The sequence below is a fragment of the Lonchura striata genome, chromosome 28, assembly GCF_046129695.1.
Source record: "Lonchura striata isolate bLonStr1 chromosome 28, bLonStr1.mat, whole genome shotgun sequence".
Taxonomy (NCBI): domain Eukaryota; kingdom Metazoa; phylum Chordata; class Aves; order Passeriformes; family Estrildidae; genus Lonchura; species Lonchura striata.
Window position 1 is genome coordinate 4,361,033 of NC_134630.1, and position 20,428 is coordinate 4,381,460.

Here is a 20,428-nt window from a genome sequence, read left to right on the forward strand (position 1 = left end):
ATTTCTTCCGTTGTCACCTGTGTAAATACCAGCTCAGCTCTGACACCAAAAAGCTCTTGACTTTATATAAATATCATATATATATTATATATAAAAATACCTTATTTTCTATTTTTGTATGACTGGGTTCTGACCCCTGAGGTAGACGCTTTGGGAACATCCACATTCCCTATTCCATATTGTTGGGGCATTTTACGGCTGTGTTATGATTTGGATTACAATTAAAAACCAGAATAAACAGTGGTGCGTGTCTGGTTTTGTTGGCGGGTTCTGGGCTCGCAAGAAACGTTGTTCTCCTTGGGGCTGTGCATCCACACCAGGGTTTGGGGACGTGGGGAGCCCCCCGCAGCCATGAGGAGCTGCATCCCATCTGCTCCAGCTCCGTGCTGGGGTTTTCCAGCCCAGCCGAGGCTGCTCCTTGCGGTGGGAGGGAAGGGGAGAGCGGGGGAAGAGCAACCCGCTCGGCAGATAAATCTGTTCCCAATCTCGGGCCGTGCCATGAGGGTTTGGTATTTCACAAAACAATTCCTGCCGGTAATTGGGTCCCGATGTGGGATGTTTCCCGGGCAGCAGCCTGCGGCTTGGCGTGCTGAGCTCCACAGGAACTGCTGCCGGATCCCCTCGGCCGCATCCCCCGTGCCGGGGGCCGGCATGGCACCGCCCCTGACCCCCGGCCAAATCCCCTCAGAGCCATCAGCAGCCCAGCAGAGCATCACAGAGAATCGTGGAACCGTTTAGGTCGGAAAAGACATCTCAGACAACCCAGGGTGGGCATGGAGGGTTTGGCTACAGCCCCTCTCTGCTCGCCCAGCTCAGCAGCATCCCCCTGCTTTTGGGGGCGGGTGTCCAGGGGTTCTCAAAACACCGCCCATGCCTTTCTAGTGCCACCACAGGCGGTGGTGTGCGGCCTGGGCTCCTCCAGGGCCGCCCCGGCGCTCCGTGCCCAGGGCAGCTGCCGGTGCTGCCCGCCCCGCCGCGGGGCTCGGTCCCCGGAGCGGCCGCCGGTGGCTCGGTGCCGAGCCCGCGGGCACGGGCTGCGGCGGCAACGGCAGCTCCTGCGATGAGCGGGAGATTTCAGCTTCCAAAACACGGCTGTGAGTCAGGCGCCGCCTTCCCACCGGTTTTTGGGTGGTCTGGGACAAGCCGGGACAGGCGCCGGCTCTCCAGGCTCCCTGCCAGCGCGGATGCCCTCGGGCTGGCAGCGCTGTCCCGGCATTCCAGGGGGTCTCTGCCCCACGCTGTCACTGCCAGCACCCCACTGGGATTTGGGGCTTCTTTCGAGGCTGGCAGCCCGGCAGGCATCCGTCCTCTGCTGGATGTCCCCAAGGCCACCCGCGCCCGCGGCTGGCATCTCCTGACCCCGCGCAAGGCCCTGCAGCATCCGCGGCAATTTGTGCCGGCAATTTGCAGATAAAACGAACAGCCAGGAGCGGGGAATGGCTGGGTCTGCCCCCGGTGACACCGGGCAGAGGCACGCGAGTCTCAGCTGAGACCCAGCAGCGGCTCGGCACGCGTCCCCGGCCGCGGCGGGCACCCGGCTCCGGCGGGGCAGCGGCGGCCGGGCGCGGGGGAGGCGGCTGAGGCTCCCGGCGGGCCGGATCCCTGTGGGCTCCGCCAGCCCAGCGCAGCTGGGAGCCCGCCTGCCCCCGGGGGGTGTCTGTGGTTCCCCTCTTTGGGGGGCCACGTCGGGTGCGGTGTGGGACGGGATGGAACAGGCTGGGACGGGATGGGGAGCCACACCCCGGCGGGAAGGCAGCTGGGGATGCTTCTGGGGTGGCAGCAGCTGGGTGCAGATCCTGGCTCCTCTGGGGTGTGTGGGGCCTGCACTCCCCTCCCTCCTGCATCCCCTGCTCCATCCACACATGTCCAGGATAAGTCAGGGGGACCAAAACACAGAGGGGGAGCAGTGGGATGGGGACTGAGGGTTTATTGAGGGAGGTCAATGTTGCCACTGTGAGAGGATGTGGGAGGCACTTCTGATGTAGCTTAGGGGGTACATAATGGGCAGAGAGGAGCTCCTGCCCTGCCCTGGGTCAAGGAGCCCTGAGCATCAGCTCCCAGCCCCTCCAGAGCTGGAGGATGAGGAAGTTCTGGCCCTCTTCTGCCCCCCCCATGAGACATCTCAGCCCCTCTTCCCACAGCCCGCCTGTCCCCAGGACTTCCAGCCACCCTAGGGCTTCATCCACCCCTTCTGACCACGGAACCCCCGCACAACGTGATGCACCCAGCCAATGTAGTTGGAGATCTTGGTGTAGATGTCGGGGAACCGGCGGTCCCCACATCTCTCCCCAGAGAAGGAGACAATGCCATGAACCTTGTCCTTGAAGACCAAGGGTCCCCCGGAGTCACCCTGCAAAATGAGGGGGTGGGAGGGAGATCTGAGGGTCTCGCAGAGGGGGAGGACAGTGCAGGGCAGGGGCTCGGGGGCGCACTCACGGCACAGACTCCCTGCAGCGTGGTGCTGCGGCTGGCCCCGCACAGCATGTTGGCCGAGACCTTGCCCCTCCACAGTGTCCGGCAGAGGCTCCTCTTGACGATGGTGGTGTTGGTCTCCATCAGCTCGCTGGGCTGGTCTCCAAAGTTGGAGGTGTCCCCCCAGCCCATCACGGAGCAGACAGTGCCGGGCTTCAGGTCGATGTGCGGAGAGGGCAGGCGGATCCGCTTCACGTACTTGTTCAGCGTGGCCGACCTGTTCAGCTGGGTGGGCAGCGAGGGCGTGGGTGGCTTTGCTGATGGAGCAGAGCCCCCCAGCTGCTCCTGCCTGGTTCTCCCTCTCACCCCAGCTCACCGCCCCTGCTGACCACCCAGCCCTGCCCTTCCCTCTGCAGAGGCTGGGCCCCTCCCTGTCAGCCCCTCTGCGCTGCTCCCAGCCTGCTGTAGAGACCCCGGGAGCCGCTGACCCGGCCAGGATCGGTGTGTCCACGGTGCCTCCGTCACACCCCATGGCGCGGTCCTGCTTCTCCGGAGAAGCACTGACATCTAGTGTCGGCTCGGGCCCTCGTGGGGCACCCCACCTCCTCCCTGTGCCCGGGGCTATGGGGCACCCCACCTCCTCCCTGTGCCCGGGGCTATGGGGCACCCCACCTCCTCCCAGTGCCCCAGGCCATAGGACACCCCACCTCCTCCCTGTGCCCGGGGCTATGGGGCACCCCACCTTCCTCCCTATGCCCTGGGGCCGTGGGGCGCCCCACCTCCTCCCAGTGCCCCAGGCCATAGGACACCCCACCTCCTCCCTGTGCCCGGGGCTATGGGGCACCCCACCTTCCTCCCAGTGCCCCGGGGTTGTGGGGCACCCCACCTCCTCTCAGTGCCCCAGGCCATAGGACACCCCACCTCCTCCCAGTGCACTGGGGCCATGGGGCACCCCACCTCCTCCTAGTACACTGGGGACATAGGACACCCCACCTCCTCCCAGTGCCCCAGGCCATAGGACACCCCACCTCCTCCCAGTGCCCCAGGCCATAGGACACCCCACCTCCCTCTGGCACCCCAGGGCTGCGGGATACCCCCCTGCCCGGCCGCTGGGTGCCCGGTGCAGGCTCACCCGGAGCAGGCGGATGTCGTTGTCCGTGGCGCGGGCGTTGTAGAGTGGGTGGGCGATGGACTCGGCCACGCTGAAGATCTGCTGGGACTCCTCGGGCTCCTGCAGCCGCTGGGCTCCCAGCACCACGCGCACCGAGGGGCTGCGCCTGTGGCCAAGGCGGGGCTCAGAAGGCGCTGCTGTGGCTGGTGGCCATCGGGGAAGGGGGGATAGCCAGGGGGGCACAGGTGGGAGGGGACAGCTTAACCCCTTGGCACGGGTTAGAAGGGGCCACACCGTGTCCAGGGGACACGTGTCCCACGTGGGGACAAGGCTCACCTGGGAATGAAGCAGTGGGCAGCTGTCATCACCCACTTGGGCCACACCAGGAAGCCCCCGCAGACGTGCTCCCCGTCCATCTGGATGGAGGCGATGAAGGGCCGGGAATGGGGTGCTGCTGCCTTTCCCCCGATGATCTGGCTCCCCTGGGTGCCTGGGGGTTGCAGGTGATCGTTGGAGCCCAGGGTTCCTCCCTCCCACCCTGGGGATCTGCCCTGGCACCCCAGTTCTCTCGTTACCTGCCGAGGCCAGAGCAGGGAGCAGGATGGAGCCTCCCAGGCTGAGGATGAAGAGCCCCGCTGTGACCATGGTGGCACAGAGTGGGCCACTGCCACCACCGCTGGTGCTTAAATCCCACCAGGGGCTGAGCCTTGGGATGGGGGAGGGTATTTCCCTCCTGCTTCCTCCTCCGGGTGTTGCTGCTTCCCCCGGAGTGGGAGATGAGGAGCAGAGCAGCTTCTCAGCCCTGACTCCTCTTGTACCTTAACTAACTGGGATGAAACCCCTCTCGCAGGGAGGTGGCAGCAGCGGGGCCCCAGGACATCTCTCAGACTCGACAGTGTCCCCGGGACTGCTGTGGGTGACACGGGGACTGTGCTGTGCTCCCATCCGACGCCTCTTTCAGCCCCTGCAGAGCCCCGCTGGCTCTGGGACGATGCTGTGGGCAGAGGGGCAGCTTCCTCCCTGTGTTCTGCATCAACCTGGAATGCACAAAGGGGTGTAGGGGGTGGGGGGATATGCTGACCCTCACTGCAGAGCCCGGCTGGCTTTGGGGCCAAGTGCAGAGTTCTTGCCCGGCAGCGGGCAGATTTCCCAACGGAGGGTGGCTTAGGGCTTCCTGCGGCAGTTTGCCCATTTCGGCCGTTGGGTTGGGAAACGGGGGAGCGCAAAGGGGGAGCAAAGAGTCGCTGGCTCCTGGAGTGGGGCAGGACGCAGTGGCTGCATCCACAGGAGAGAGTTACACACCGACAGAGGCTGTGTTCATGGCGGGGCTCTAAATGCAGCCCCTCCAACCCGCCCCGCGCCAGGCACTGCACAGCCAGGACCCGCTTGGGGACCCCCAGCAGCTGCCACAGCCCCGGGAGCCCCCGAGGCCGGGTGAGGCCGGGACCCAGGCGGGACCCCCGGGAGCAGATGAAAGCCCGGCGCGCCCCGAGGCCGGCTGATGGGCGGCGGCAGTGGCGGGGCGCGCCCGGCAGACGGAGCTGTGCGGGAGGGAGGCGGGAGCACCGGCGCGGTCCCGACATCCCTGCGCATCCCGCAGCCCCGCCGGGGATGCCGCCGCCCGCCGGGCCCTGAGCGCCGGGACGCCGGCGGCCGCCGGCCCCGCTCCGCCACCCGCCGCCCCCGCTGGAGCCGCCGCCGGGACCATGGAGTGAGTACCGGAGCCGCGCCGGGACCCCGGCACCGGGCCGCGGCTCCCCCGGGCCCCGCCGGATGAGACCGCAGTAGCGGGGAGGGGGGAGCGGGGAGCGGGGCCCGGGGCTCGGGACCCCCGCGGGAGGCTGCGGGAAGCTCGCTCCGCCGGTTCGCGGGGCTCGGACCGGGGGCTCGGACACCCCCGAAGCCGGGGCTGGGGAGTCTCATATCCCCCTGCTCCTGGGCACTCAGCACCCCAAAACCGGAGACTCACATCCCCCCGATTCTGGGGGTTCAGGACTCCGATACCAGAGGTTTGTATCCCCCTATGCTGAGGCTTGGGACCCCAAAACTGGGGGTGGGGCTCGCATCCATCTCCGTTCCTGTGCTTGTGACCCCAAAACTGGGGGCTTACATCCTGCCAGATACTGGAGCTCAGGACCCCAATACCGGGGGCTCCCACCCCTCGGTTCTGGGGCTCGGGACCCCGATCCCGGGGCCTCCTTGCCCCCAGTGCCGCTCAGCAGGTGCGGCCCCTCCCCGGCCCCTGCCCCGCCGTGGGTGCTGGGGGGCTCGGGGGGCAGCAGCGGCCCCGCTGTGGGTGCGGGGGTGCCCAGGGTGCGAGGGGTGTCGGGGCTGGCAGCGGTGCAGGAAGCGGGGGGGGTGGGGGGGCGGGGAGGGCGTTTATTTTTGTGTTTTGAACCTGTTGTTGCTGCTGCGTGTGGTGGGGTGAGTGGGTGGAAAGAGCTGCGGACCCCTCCCTGCACTGCACCCCCAGCCCCTGCCCAGGGATCCGGCTGCGGCCGGGGGATCCTCGTGATCCGGGTGCCAGCGGAGAAGTCCGGACAGACGGACACGCTCGGACCCGGCCTCGTCCTTTGTGTGCGGCGGTGGGGCCCTGACCGGTCGCTGGGAGCTCGGAGCCGGGCGGGTGGGGGAAGGACGGAGCAGGCAGAGGCCACTAGGGGCTGGTGGCCACGGGCTGTCCTACCCGCCTGTGGTTTTGCCGCTTTAGGGACACCAGCAGCTGCTGCCAGGAGGGTGCAGGGCTGGGGGGATGCTCCAGGTGCTGGAAGCCAGCGCTGGCCCTGTCTCACCCAAGTCTTTCCCTCCCTCCCGTGGCTCTGGTGCCCGCCAGGGTGAACAGCCCAGCAGCTGCCTGGCTTTGGCACTGGGTGTTCCTCCAGGCAGCTCGGGGTCAGCTCATGGGCTCCTCACTTTACAGCGATCCACTTGCCACCGGCTACTGAGACAGGGGGTGCTCAACAGGTCCCTCTCAGCACGGCCTGGGAACCCCAAGAGGCCACGGGGCACTGGCGAGGGGTGGGCTGGGGGTGTCCTGGGGTCACGGTGGGCTCTGGCTGATTTGGGGCTGGAACTGAGCTGGGGTCACCAGTGGGGATGTTTTGGAGATTGGGTGCAGCAGCTGCGGGGTTGGGGAGGCAGAGTGGCTCCCCGTGCTGCTGGAGGGGCCAGAGGCAGGGCCGAGGCTTCGGGCAGCCCCACGGCGCCCCAGTCCCTTCAGGAAAGAGCCTCTTTGGGGAGGAAAACGAGAGCGATTTGCCAAAAGGCAGCAGCGAGGGGAAGGGCAGAGCCGAGGGGTGTGACTGCCCTGGGGAGGGGGTGAGGAGCTGCTGGGCTGGACTCAGGCTCTCCTGGGGCCGAGGTGGGGGATGGTGCTGGACAGGCTGGTGGCTCCTGCCCCTGGGCTCCCCATTCACGCTGCTCTGGACCAGCCCTACCAGCAGGGGCCAAAGAGCCCACGGAGGGGTGCAAAGGGTTTCCCCTGCCAGCTCTGTACACTCGTGTTTCTTTCTTTTGACCGAAACTCCACGAGTGACCCCGGGTGAGGGGCACAGCCACAGAGCAAAACAACAGGACCCCTCCAGCCCCACAGCTCCAGAGCCTTGGCCAGGGGCTGGAGGATTAGGAGGGCCCCAGGGCACCTGGGGACATGGCGAGGTGCTGCCCTGCTGCTGGCCTGGCTCTGCGGCAGCCAACGGGTGTTGGGGCGGGCACTGCTGCCTTTGCCCTGGCTCCTGCTTTGCCTTGGCACGGGCAGTGGCTGGAGGAGGGTCCTGGCTGCCACAATCCACTGGTGCCCAGGGAGGTTTGGCAGAAACTTTCCAAGTCTGGTAAAGGTTGTGCTGGTCCCACTGGAGCTGCTCTTGTGCCCTCCGCTGCCGCTGCTGGCCGTGCTCGTGAGCAGCTGGAGCTCCTGCATCTCACAGCTGGCTGCTCTGCTGCTTTGTCTCAGCTGCTGCTCTCCCCTTGGCTTTGAGGGTCTCCTTGGAGCAAGGGCTCTCCTGGTCCTGCCTTCCCTGATCCGAAGGTGACAGCTGCACCCAGGGGAAGGAGGGAGATTTCTGCCTGAGAAATAACCCATGAGTCCTTTGGGAAGGGACTCAAGCCCTTGCTCCCTGCTGGCATCCAGGGAGAAGTAAAACCCAGGCCAGACCCTGCTGCCTCCTGGCCAGCGAGGAACCAGAAGGGGTCAACTCTGTCCTGTCCCTGTGTCCAGCTGGAGCAGCTCTCCCAGAGGAGGCCATAAAAAGCTCCAAAAGCTCCACCACAGATGACCCCACACAGGCACCCAGCCCTGCTTGGGGCTGGCAGATCGTGGCCTTCAGAGCTCAGCTGCATGCCGGGGCCTCTCAGCTGGGCCTGCCTTGCTGGGAGGAACTGGGAGGAACTGGAGCAGGTTTCCTGGGAAGCTGCTGGTGTTGCTGTTCCTGCTTCCTGGCCAGAAACAGCCCCTTTCCCCAGGGGGTGGGGGTTCATGTGGCTGCAGCTGTGCTGGGAGCTGTGCTGGGAGCCAAGAGGGGCCTCCAGCAGCGGAGGTGGCCCAGGAAAAGCTGAGGAGGTGCCGTGCCCTGGGACAGGGCTGAGCGGAGGCACAGCCCAGATTCCTGAGTCTCTTCACTGCAGCCGGAGCCAAGCAGCCCCCAGGTCCCAGACAGGAGCCGGTGTCAGGGGCAAGGAGGAGCCCGCAGGAGGGAGAGGAGCCGGGTGGATCCTGCCCCAGACAGGTGTTTCCTGACCTGGGTTGGGCCCAGCCCCTGGGCTCGGCGCCGAGGACGGAGCTCCCTGTGGGTTGTCAGGGCTCACAGGGGTGCCCGTGCCTGGATCCACGTTCCTGCTGGCTCCTTGGAACGTCGTGTGCGTCTGTGCTCGTGGCGCTGCTGCGGGAAAGCTGCCACGCAGGAACAGGAAGCCAGGGATGGCTGGTGGCAGGACACAGGTGCCACATCCTGGCCAGCAGCACCAGGACTGGCTGTCCTGTCCTGGCCGGTGCTCCTGGGGGTGGGGAGCAGCCGGCTCCACTCTCATTCATGAGTCGTGGGGGGAGTTTCCTGGTGGAGCCTTGCTCCTCTAACTGGAAGGGAGCTGAGAACCCAAGTGTTTGGAGGGCACTTGAACCATTGTTTGAAAGATCTGTAATTTTCCAATCAAACTCCCTCCCCGAGCCTCCGTTCATCAAATATTCATGGGATCCATTTTCTCCTGGCACTCCCAACCCACGTCTCAGCCCGAAGAATCAATCAGGCAGCTCCGCTTGCTCTAATGCATCTGCGTTTTCGGGAGCCTGGGGCTGCCATCTCCTCCCCCCGCCTCCCCCTGTCCCTGTCCCCTCCCCGGGCAGCGGCGATGGCTGGGGCTGCGCAGGCATGGGGAAAGCAGCTGGAAGGAATGGGACGAGCACTGTGGGGATGCAGCAGCGGCAGCAGGAGCGCGGGGCAGGGCAGGAGCAGCCCCCGTGCAGCAGGACCTGAGCAGGTCCCGTCCCTGCGCTGGCCACGGCGCTCGCTGGCCGCGCACATTTGTGGCCATCCTTGCCCGAGCCGCTGCCGCTGATGCTTTTGCCTTCATGGTCGATGCACGGCGGCCCCGGGGCGGCTGCAGCCCCCTCCTCTCCCCTCGCCCTCCCCTCCCCTCCCGCGCCTGCCATCGGGAGCGTTCGATCCCGGCCCCGCTGTCAGTGGCTTTGTGACAGAGCTTTGCAGCCTCCGTCCCTCCGGGCCCGGCTCCTGGCATGGGAGTGGAGCTGGAAATCGCTGCTGATCCCTCCATTGCTGCCTTTGCCACACACCCTGGGTCTGTACGGGGTGGGCGCCCATGCAGGGTTCTCTCCTGCGTTCCCCCAGCTTAGAGCTGAGTGGGTGGGGAGGGAGGCGAGGTCAGGGGAGCAGAGAAGCAGCTTGAAACGGCTCTTCACACATTTGGATGAGCTAATGGGAAAAAACGGAGCAAGGCAAATAAACATTATTGTTTCATGTCAGGCGGGAGGAGACAAAAGGTCACGGGCTTCCCTTGTGATGGTGGGAAACGGCGGCATCAGCAGGGCTGGAAAGAGCTGGAGAGCCCAGGGAGAGCACGGGTGTGTGCACGGGGGTGCGTGTGCCCACACGTGGGTGTGGGTACGGCCTCGGGCCCGGGGACTGCTGCTGGGAGCTCCCAGGGCATCATCCCCCATCTCCCTGCTCCTTTTCCCCTGCTCCTCGTGGTTCCTGAGGAGCTCAGTAGCCCTGCCAGCACCTTCCCACCCTCACCGGCACCCAGGATGGATCAGGAGCACCAGAACCCTTAAGGAGGTCTCAGTGATGCCATGGGGTGCCAGGCTTGGGGAGGGCACCTGGGGGGCCCTCTGGTCCCTCTGCCACCACGAGTATCCCCCCACATCCCCTTGAGCATCCCCCCACATCCCCTTGAGCATCCCCCCACGTCCCCTCACCGCTCTCCCGTTGCCATGGCGCTGTTGCCATGGCACAGTTGCCAGGGAACCATTGCCAGGGAACCGCCTTCATCAGTCACAAGGGCCGGGCTGGGCCCCATCACACCGACCCCAGAGATGGGGCACGGCAGGCAGGATGGGGTTTTGGGGACCCCTGCCTCCTCCTCAGCACCTGGTCCTGGCAGCAGGGACTGGGGGTGTGGGGGTGCTCCCGGCTCAGCCCCCCTCGATGGGTCAGAGCCCCCCGGGCAGGGTCTCAGCCGGCTGAGGGATTGCAGCAAGGGGCATCCAGCCTGCTTTGTGTCTCTCTTCGGGCCAGGAAGATTCCTGGCGTCTGAGCTGGAGACTGTAGCAAATAATGGAAAATAAAGAGGATGGAGGAGGGAGGAAAAGCAGAACAGAATGTTTCAGGAATGCTGTAAAAGTTTGGATCTGTGGAACAGGGCAAGATCCAGGAGAGAAACAGGGCCCAGTTCAACGCCCTGTGAGTGTGGGGTGCCAAGGGCTGGACTGAGGGCTCCTGTGGCCCCACACAGAAGGGAGCCCGTGATGATGGGCACCCCGGGGTGTGGGGCTGGTGGGGGGCACACGGGACACGGGGGTGTGGGAGCGGTGCCCTGCGCCTGCGCCGGCGGAACCGCCACGGCGTCGCTGCAAACAGCACCAAAATAACCAGCACCAAAGCGACACCTTCCCCGTTTGTTTTCCTGGCCTGGATTTTGTGCATCGCAGGGATCCCCGGGGTGTGGGGTGAGGGGAGGACGGCGGCTCTGAGCAGCTCCCGCTTAATTGCTGACTTGGAGGAGGGAGCAGGGGCTCCTCTCACCCTGCAGAGCCCACCTGAGCCGTGGGAAGCCCGTGTGGAGCCCGTGGGAGGACACATACGTGGTGGCACATGAGGTCAGATCCCAGGGTGTCATTTGTGGGGCTCAGCACCCCAATCCCACCCTGTGTGTAAAACCACCTCCCCTGGGAGCGTGGAGTCCACCTCTCTGTCCCTTGCTCTGGGAAGCAAGCAGAGATGATCCATGGCCTGCCAGTACCTCAGTGCCTCCCACCCTAATTAGTGCCACAGCTCAGCTCTTCGTTAGCACCGTCTGGCGAGCAGCCAGCGGCTCCCGTGGCGCTGGAGCATCCCTGTCCCAGCCGGCCCCAGCAGCGAAGCTGCAGCTGGTGCTCTGCAGCGTGGGGTCTCCTGCTGTGCTGCGGGGCTGTGCTGCTGCCTGCACCGCTCTCCACACCGTGGGGACACGGCACAGCGGGTCCGTGGGCAGGTGGCCGCAGGGCTGGGGCACAACCCCTCCCTGCAGCACTCCAGCGCACCTGGCAGAGCTGTGCCAGGCCGGGGGGCTCATCCTGCTGCTGGGCCCTGAACACGGGTGGCACGAGGAGCAGAGGCTGCTGTTGCGTGTGTCTGATTGTGTCTGTCCGTGCACATGTGCGTGCGTGTGCCTGCGTGCGCGGCCCGGAAAGGTCACGGTCGGGGAAAGGTGTCAGCAGCCAAAAAACGGGCTTGGAATGGAAAGCGTGAGCCAGATTGGAACACGGGGCGGCCAGGAGCTCCTGCTCCAGCCCCTCGTGCTCACGGTTTCCATCTGCGCCACGGCAGGAGCGGCTCTGTGTGACACGAGTGCTCCAGGGGCTGGGCAAGGCGCCTGCCTGGGGGGATTTGGGCAGGGCAGGGGCCAAGGTCAAGCTCACACAGAAAGGTCTTATCCCATCGGGAAGACATCCATCCTGACCAAAGCGTGGTCCAGAGAAGACCTGGACTCTGGCTTGGGTGAGATGTACAACGAAGCCACTGCGGGCTGTGCCAGCGATGGAAGCACCTCCAACGAGACCTCCAATGTGGATCTGAGGGCCAGCAGCAATGGGCTGGGCAAGGAGACGAGGGTCAGCAGCGAGACACCCATCGAGCGGGAGATCCGCATGGCCATGGAAAAGGAGGAGAACCTCTGGAAGGAGGTGCCTGGAGGAGCCGTGCAGCGAGGGGTGCTCGGCTGCAGGGTAGCCAGGAGGAAGCAGGCGATGAAAGGGAGGGGCTCAGCCTTTTTCTGTGTTCCACAGTGTCTGGCTTGCTAGTTGCACGCTGCCTCAGTGACCAGCCACTGGTGTCACTCCTCACAGCTGCTCTCTGCTCTCTGCAGGGTCGTGGAGGCCAGCACCCTTCAGCAGGAGAGGCTGCAGGCCATCGCGGTGAGTCCCTCCTCAGGTCCCCAAATTGTCACCTGCAGCACACGGGGCAGACACCAGCGGGGAGGAGGGTGTAGGGGAGCTGGGGCAGGTGCTCAGCCACAGACCAGGGTGTCTCCAGCAGCAGAACGAGGACTCAGAATGGCCAGTGTGTCCCTGTGGAGGCTCTTCTTGGGGTGTCATGGCTTGGCTGCACAGTTGAAACAAGGACAGAGCAAGCAACAGGCAGCTGGGAGGTTTAATTAACGAAGCAGCGCCTTGATGAGCCCCAAGTGAGGGAAATGAGTGATGATTCCCTTCCCCCCTTCCCCAGGAAGGGCTGAGGATGGTGGTCTCCAGCCATGCCCGGCATGGGCACTAGTAATTATATTAACTAGGGGGCAGTTGGGGGCCCTGCTGACCCCTCCCAGCTCAGAGCAGGGCACGGGGCTGGTTGAGCCCCACTGCAGCCCCAGTGCAGCCCCACTGCCCAGCCCAGCCGGCCAACACCGATCTCTGGTGCACAATGGGCAAATTGTTCTGGACCAGAGGAGAAAGCGCCGGGTGAGGCGTCCAGGCTGGCTCTGACTCTGCTGAAATGATCTGGAGCAGCCCCAGGATGGGTGGCAGGGAGGGGGGGACGAGGTAGGGGCTGGCAGCTCGCTCAGTGGGGCCGGCCGAGGGGAAGGTGACATTTGGAGATGGTGAGCAGAGCCCAGGCTCTGCCCCCGTTTCTCTACACCCTCAATGCCTCGGTTTGTCCCGGGGAGGGCAGGGACTTGGTACCAGCCTTGCTGTGGGGTGCTCCCGAGGCTGGCCCCGTCCCTGGGGGCAGCCCCGCTCCCCCTGCCCGGCGGTGCCCGGTGCACGCCCCCTCCCCACGCCGACCCCGTTCCGTCCCTCCAGGAGAAGCGGAAGCGGCAGACGGAGATCGAGAACAAAAGGCGGCAGCTCGAGGATGACAGGCGGCAGCTGCAGCATCTCAAGGTGAGGATCCCCCCGGGAAGCCCAGGCTGCCTCCCCGGCTGGGGAGGGCAGGACCCTGACCCCCTTCTGCTCCCCAGTCCAAGGCTCTGCGGGAGAGATGGCTCCTGGAGGGGGCCCCAGCTTCTGCCTCCGAGGAGGAAGAGGCCATGAAGAAACAGATGCAGGAGGATGAGGTGAAGACCAAGGAGCTGGAGGAAACCATCCAGAGGTAACAGAGCCAGTGTGGGGCTAGATGTGGGGGTGCAGTTAGACAGGACCCGAGTCCCTCCGGAGAGCCCTGGGCAGGTGGGTGCTGAGGTTGAGGTGGATGCCATGTGCTGGGCACAAGGCAGGGTGCACTGAGCTTGGAGGTGCCCCCAGGGCGCTGCTGGGGCTCACCCTGGAGCCTGAGCCCTGAACCCTGGCTGGGTCCTTGCCAGCTTTTGTCCAGGGGACGCAGCCAGAGTGTGCCCAGCTGATGGGTATCAGCTCCCAGTGATACCCATCGGGTACCAGTGGGAGCCACAGGGTGGGGGCTCGGATTGGGGTGCCCAGGGGGCTCCCACAGATTTCTGTCCCCGTGGCGGTGGTGCAGCTCTTGGGAAGGGGCGGATGGGGGAGGTTGGGAAGGGAGATGGCTCAGCCCCTCCCGCCCCCCTTGTCCCTGGGCAGCCGCAGAGGGGCCCCGGGCCCCGGCTCGGCTCGGAGGTGTCCGGGCAGCGCGGCAGGAATGCAATCAGTGCCGGCGGTGCCGCTAATTAGCGAGCAGCGGTGCGCGGAGGGGTCAGGCACCAAGGGGCCTTTGTGTCCCCTAATGGAGCTGCATTCCTGGCCGGCGCCGTGTGAGGAGCCCGGGCAGCTCTGCCGGGGCAGCGCCGATCCCTGGGGACTGCCCGGACCTCTCCACATCCCAGTGGGGCTGCGCTGCCCGGCTGGGGGCTGGGAATCCTCGGAAAGCTCAGCCAGGTTTCGAGGATGCCTGCAGGAGCAGGACGGTGATGGAGCAGCTTCGCTCTGGCCACCAAGTGAGGGAGCACCAGCGTGGTGGTCCCCCTGCCCAGTGCCCCTGGTGGGGTTTCTGCCCTCCTTGGTGCTGAACCCGTTGGCTTTTACTCTGCAAAGAGGCAGTGACAGCCATGCCAGTCTGTGTGTCGGTGTGTGCCTGCACCTTGGGAGCCCAGGGGACAATCTGTGTCCCCCTGCTGCCCTGGCCTGTGTTCACAGGTCTGCTGTGGCTGCCTGCACCACAGTTTCCTGCCCCACACTCCCTCGGCCTCTCAGCCCTGACTCTCCCTGCAGGCTGGAGAAGGAGCTGGAGATGCTGGAGAACAGCAGCTCAGTGGCTTCGACCAAGGAGAACCTGGCAGAGGCAGCAGCCAAGGAGGAGAAGAAGGCTGAGGCTGTCCCCAACACGCAGAAGGTGGGCACACAGGACCCCCACTCCATTCCTGCCCCACAAGGCTGGGCCCCCCAGGTTGCCTTTCCCTCGCTGGCATTGCCCCAGGAGGACACGGGCCCTGGACTGCTGGGCATGGGCAGGGCTGCCCATAGTGGACTCAGGGTCCCTGGCCCTGGTGGGAATGGGTGGCTGTGTGGGTGGTGGGTGGTGCGGGCAGCAGGTCTGTGGCAGGTCCTGGAAGCTCCTATAACCTCTCCCTTCTGTTTTGCAGAGTCCTCTGGGCACAGTTAAGGGTAGGTGAATCCTGATCCCCGTGTTTCAGCACCTCCGGCTGCCCTGAAGCCAGATGGGTGGGGAGAACCAGACAAGAGCCCTGTCGCCGTGTCCCCTGTCCCCTCCCGTGTCCCCTCCCGGGGACAGTGGTGCCCTGTGGTGGGGGAGCCCTCCCAGGTGCCAGCCACGGGGGGACACACTGTGACCCGTGCCACACCGGGAGATCGCTTGGGCTCAGGCGCTCGTCTCTCCTCTCATCCCCAGCAGACAAGAGGGTGTCCAGCAGCCCCATGAAGGCAGTGGAAGGCAGTGAAATGATGAAGGCGGGTAGGTGCCCGCTGCCCTGGGAGGAGCTCTCCTTCCAAGCTTCTTCCCCCTCCCCTCCGTGCCGCCCTCAGCTCGCTGCCCGCCGTGCCGCTCGATGCCTTTCCAAGCCCAGGGCACAGAACATCCCTCATTGCAATCACAGGGTTTGGTTTTGCTTCCACCCCACGGCTGCTTTGTGGCTCGGGGCCCTTCTGCCTCAGCCCTGTTCCGTGTCTCTGCTCCAGTTTCATCCTTCCTGCTCCGTTTGCAGCTTCTCTGCGCAGGGGCGAGGCAGCAGAGTGGCAGCCACAGGGGCACACGGGCTGCCTCAGCTGGGGAGGCTGCAGCAGCTTTGGCTGCTTTGGGGCAGTGGCTCACACCAGACCATGGCACCAGCATGGGGCAGAGCCCACACTGGGCTCCTCGGAGCTAAGCACCATGCACAGGGCTGAGGGGACCCTGCTGCTGGCAGGGGCTGGCCAGGAGGGGAAGGAGAGATGCCAAGGATCACCCGTACCATGGGGGCAGAGGGGCTGTCCCAGCGCCAGCACCCTCAGTGGGGGTTGCAGCTCCTTGAGCATGAGCCTGGCTGCCAGCCCAGCCCCAGGGCAGCACTGCCTGGACAGATGGACACGGCTCAACCCGAGAACCGTGGAGGTAAGGGGATGCCAGCAGCACCAGGATGGACATGGGGGCCGAGAGGAGGGATGTGCCAGGGATGTCACACCTGCCTCTGCCATTCACCACCGCTCCTCGCTGCTGCCTTGCTAACACTGCTGAGCCCTGCTGGGCACTGCTGAGCATCACTGAGCCCTGCTGGGCACTGCTGAGCCTTGATGGGTACCACTGAGCCCTGCTGGGCACTGCTGAGCATCACTGGGCCCTGCTGGGCATTACTGAGCCCTGCTGGGCACCACTGAGCCCTGCTGAGCATCACTGAGCCTTGCTGGGCACTACTGAACCCTGCTGAGCCCCGCTGAGCATCACTGAACCCTGCTGAGTGCCACTGAGCCCTGCTGGGCACCGCTGAGCCCTGCTGGGCACCTCTGAACCCTGCTGGGCACTGCTGAGTCCTGCTGGGCACCACTGAACCCTGCTGGGCACTGCTGAGCATCACTGAGCCCTGCTGAGCCCTGCTGGGCACCACTGAGCCCTGCTGGGCACCACAGCGCTTCCGCCACGTGCCGTCCCGCCGCCAGCCGCAGAGCCAGGGCCGGGGAGGGCCAGGACCACCGTAACCCGCGCTGTCCTCTTTGTGTCCCAGCCATGTACTCGGTGGAGATCACAGTGGAGAAGGACAGAGTGACAGGGGAGACCAAGGTCCTGTCCAGCACCACCATGCTCCCCCAGAACCACTGTCTGCAGGGGGTCAAGGTGTACGAGGACGAGCTGAAAGGTACGGGCCGGCCCACGCTGCTGGCCGGTGGCGGGGCACGAGGGAGCGGCCACCCGGCCAGCCCAGCGGGCACCCTGCAGGGCGAGGACGTGCGGGTCTGCTCCTGACAGCTTTGCCAGCTCTGTGAGGGCCATCCCTCACCCACCCCAGTCCACTGGATTGCAGGATTGTCACGGCAGCACAGCATGGATGGGCCAGATGGGCCGGCCCGGGTTTGCACATCGTGACCCTGCACTGCTGGAGAGCAGAGAAGAGGATCTGTGGTGTCCAAGACTGTCCCATGGGCAGGGAGCGTGCACTAGCACCATGCTGGCCTGTCCCACAGCATGGCTGAAGGGTATGGTAGGGACTGGTCCCTGTCTGCAGCTCCTGCTTTTGGGAACATCTGGGAACCTGCTTCAGAGGGCCTCGTGAAACCCAAGGGACCATCGTGGTGGCAAGGACCAGCCACGGAAGTGGGGCATCCTACTGGGAGCTGTGATGGCTGAGTGCACCAACCCCCTCTTGAAGGAAAGCACAGCGCTCCCGTCCAACCCCCTCCGTGTGGCCACGGCCGTGCTGGCCCTGCCAGCCTGGTCACTGTCCCTCACGACATGGCCCCGGGTCAAGAGGAAACCACAACGAGCCCTTGGCCGCTCTGGCCGTGACGCACATCTCTGCCTCCGGTGACACGGCAGCCAGCACGGCACCGGGGAGGGAGAGAGGGAGAGAGGGAGAGAGGGAGCGCCCTGTCTCCTGCGGGCACGGGGCTGCCGGGTGCAATGGTCCTGCTGGAAGTGGTGGGGACACCGTGGGGCAGCGGCTGGGCTCTCAGAGGTGGCAGCGGTGACAAAGTGTCACAGACGCCGGCAGACGCCGTCCCGCCGTGGGCGGCTTGGCCGGCTCTCCGTGGCCTGGCAAGCGGCCGCGGCTCCCGCGGGGCTGGCCGGGCCTGAGGCTCTGGGAACGGCTCCTTCCACCGGCCTTCTGTTTCGGTCTCCCTGGCTGCTGCCGGGCCCGAGCCAGGCGATGAGAGAGGGTCTGGCGGCCGCTCCACTGAGGGGAGGGTTGGGATGCTGTGGAGGACCGGCCTCGGCGGCAGGACCTCCGGAGAGGGGAAGGGGCCGCTCTGTGAGCACACAGCAGCCAGGACCGAGCGGGTCGTGCCAGCAGGAACTTTGCCAGATCATCTCGTGCCCCCCCATGCCGAGCCCCTCTCACCCTCCCTCCTCTTGTCCCCGCAGTGGTGCACGCGGTGAGCGCCGAGGACGGCGCCCTGCAGAACGGGGCTCACCCCCTCAGCTCCTCCGAGGTGGACGAGCTCCTGCACAAGGCGGACGAGGCCACCCTGAGCGAGGCCGCCGGGCGCCAGACCCCGGCCAAGGGCGGCGGCAGCGCCCCGGGCAGCCAGAAGCCGACGCCGCGGCGGGAGATCACGGGGCTGCAGGCGAAGGTGCCGCCGGGCGAGGGGACGGAGCCCGGCCAGGAGCAACCCGTCACCATGATCTTCATGGGCTACCAGAACGTGGAGGATGAGAACGAGACCAAGAAGGTGCTGGGGCTGGAGGGCACCATCAAGGCAGAGCTGGTGGTGATCGAGGATGCCGAGAGCAAGCCGGAGCCGGCACACAAGGACCACACGCCGCCCAACGGCACCGCCCTGGAGCCGGCGGCCGCCCAGCCGCTGGGCGAGGAGAAGCCGGGTGCCAACGCCACAGATGCCAAGGAGGCCGAGCAGGAGACAGACGTGAAGAAGCAGCGCTGCAAGTGCTGCACGGTGATGTGAGCCCCCGCCGAGCCCCCTCCGCCCCGGCCCCCGCTCGCCAGGCCCGGCACGGACACGGAGCCTCTTTCTGCAGAACCGGGGCGCTCCAGCGCGGTGCCAACGGGGCCGCAGCGGGCAGCGGCGGGCAACGCTCGCCCCATCTGCCCGATGCCGGCCCCGTGCCGCCCCCACCAGCGCTGCCCGTGGTATTTATTAGTGACCCCCTCGCCCCACCACGGCCCGGCCTCGTCCCCACCTGCCACCGGCACCGGGGCCTTTCCCTCTGTCACCGACGCTGTCCCGCCGGGCAGGGGGTCGGAGGACGACGCCGTGTCCGTAGATGACTCCCCGGGAGCCGCCACCAGCGGGACCCACCCTCGGGCGAGCCCACGGTGGGCACGGGAGCCGGCCCTGTGCCAGCCCCTCCCTCCGTGCCTCCATTGGCCCCTTCTCCAGCGGGGAAAGGCCTGGCTCTGCTGGCCGCTGCCTGCCCACGGGCATCTCTGCTCCATCTCCTGTCCCCATCCCTGTGGTCCTCAAGCCCTTGGGGACAGAGCGTGTCCAGGCAAGGGAAGGGCATCGAGGGCAGCGTCCGTCCCCTCCCTGGTACTCGGCTGGGGTAATGGCCGGGGCCACCGGGGCTCCTGCAGGGTCACCCAGCCTGGCCCCAGGCCTGCTCTGCTCCTCCTGCAGGGTCACCCAGCCTGGCCCCAGGCCTGCTCTGCTCCTCCCGGGCTCAGCCCCACATGTTGGAGCCCCTCACTCTGGTGCTGGCAGTGACAGCCATTCCTCTGCCTCGGCTGCCAGCTGGTGCCACCGGGCTGTGCCAGCTGAGGGGGCTGCACTGTGCTGTGGCCAGTGCCCGTGTCCTCCTGGGGCAACTCGGGGGGCCCAGTGTTGTGGGGCAGGAATGGGGTGGGGGTCCTGTGTTTCCTCGTGGCAGCAGGAGCGTGGCCCAGCGTCCTGTCCCCTTCCTGCCTCTGCCACTCAGCAGCAGCAGCTTTGCAGAGCCACGTTCTGGGGTCCCGGGCTGCAGCTTTGGGTCCCCCAGGGGGGGTGGGGCAGCCCAGTTCACCCCAGTAGTGGCACTGGGAGCTTCCAGGTGTCCCACAGAGAGCAGCCTCCCTGCTGCCCCACCCTGCACCCCAGCCCTTCAGTGGGGATTTCACCACCAGCACCAGCGTTTTCTCCCCACTGACACCAGCTGGGGAACGCAGGGGGGCCCCATGGTTTTTGCTCCCCTGTGCCCACATCAGCTGGCCCTGAGCTGCAGCAGCTACGCTGGCAGTGCCTGTCCAGGAGCTTTGGGCAGGGTGCAGCCACTAGTGAGGGTTCCTTCTGCTGTGAGGCTGGGCAAGTCCCCTGGGATCCCCCAAAACCTGTGGGGAGCAGCATCCAAGCTGCCCAGCCCAGCAGGACACCGGTGGTCGAGCAGCCAGGGATGGGACTCAGCTCCCCCAAGGATGGGCTTTCCTTCCCCCCACTCCCCTTGTGTGAGCAGTGACACCCCCTGTCCCCATGACATCCCAGTTGTCCCCCAGTTCCCACCCTGGCTGCAGGTTTCACCCCAGTAGGGTCATTGCAGGGCTGAGGGGGGCAGGGCTCATGGTGCCACCCCTGTCCTGAGCCCTGGCCAGGCACCCACAGCCCCTGGCTGAGGCAGGGCTGGGGAAGGGGGGCTTTGGGAGGGCACTGCCAGGGGAGGGGGGGGCTTCTCCTGTCCCACCCGCTGCTGGGCATCGCTGGAGCCCCATTGCTGCAGAGCAGGGCATGGGCTGGGTGCCACAGGGCATCGTCCTGGGGGGAATGTCACCTCTTGCCACCCCACATCAGGGGCCAACACCACCCACCCCACCCCACCCTGGGCCCTGCGATCCCCCCAGACCCAAGCTGGGGCTCCCTCCCCCCTTGGCACCCCCTGCCCCTCGGTTGGCTTTGACCTCCAGCCCAGCCCGGCCCCGGGGGCGGTGGGGAGCAGGTCCAGCCCCCCGGGCCGGGGCTGGGGTGTGAGAGGAGCGGGGGGTGGGCCTGGCATCGTCCCCACGCGGTCCCACAGCCCCCTGACCCCCCCAGCTCCGCTGAAGTGCACTTCCCGTGCCCCTGAGCTTTTCACTTGTGCCGAAGCCGTTTGAATTCCCTTCCCTTTCCCATCCCACCCCCCCCCCTCCACCGTTGTTTGTAAAACACCCAAACCGAGCAAATAAACTGTGTGAACAACCAGC

General features: G+C 66.1%; 2 protein-coding genes across 4 annotated transcripts; one reads left to right on the forward strand and one right to left on the reverse strand.

The window, feature by feature from the left end:
* Positions 1-2,170: 2,170 nt before the first annotated feature.
* On the reverse strand, positions 2,171-4,168 carry PRSS57 (serine protease 57). The gene is made up of 5 exons (XM_031507174.2): positions 4,099-4,168; positions 3,860-4,013; positions 3,545-3,689; positions 2,437-2,697; positions 2,171-2,350 (listed from the first exon to the last, which is right to left on the reverse strand). The coding sequence occupies exons 1-5, from the start codon at positions 4,166-4,168 to the stop codon at positions 2,171-2,173; spliced, it is 810 nt and encodes a 269-aa protein (XP_031363034.2).
* A 983-nt stretch (positions 4,169-5,151) lies between these two features.
* PALM (paralemmin) lies at positions 5,152-20,426 on the forward strand. 3 transcript variants are annotated; one of them, XM_021540105.2, is made up of 9 exons: positions 5,152-5,234; positions 12,098-12,146; positions 13,029-13,109; positions 13,187-13,317; positions 14,388-14,508; positions 14,759-14,780; positions 15,025-15,087; positions 16,331-16,462; positions 17,686-20,426. In XM_021540105.2, the coding sequence occupies exons 1-9, from the start codon at positions 5,230-5,232 to the stop codon at positions 18,225-18,227; spliced, it is 1,146 nt and encodes a 381-aa protein (XP_021395780.1). In that variant the 5' UTR covers positions 5,152-5,229; the 3' UTR covers positions 18,228-20,426. The 3 variants fall into 3 exon arrangements, with proteins under 3 accessions (XP_021395780.1, XP_021395781.1, XP_021395782.1); XM_021540106.2 differs by having other exon boundaries at positions 15,028-15,087; XM_021540107.2 differs by lacking the exons at positions 15,025-15,087; positions 16,331-16,462.
* Positions 20,427-20,428: the final 2 nt, after the last annotated feature.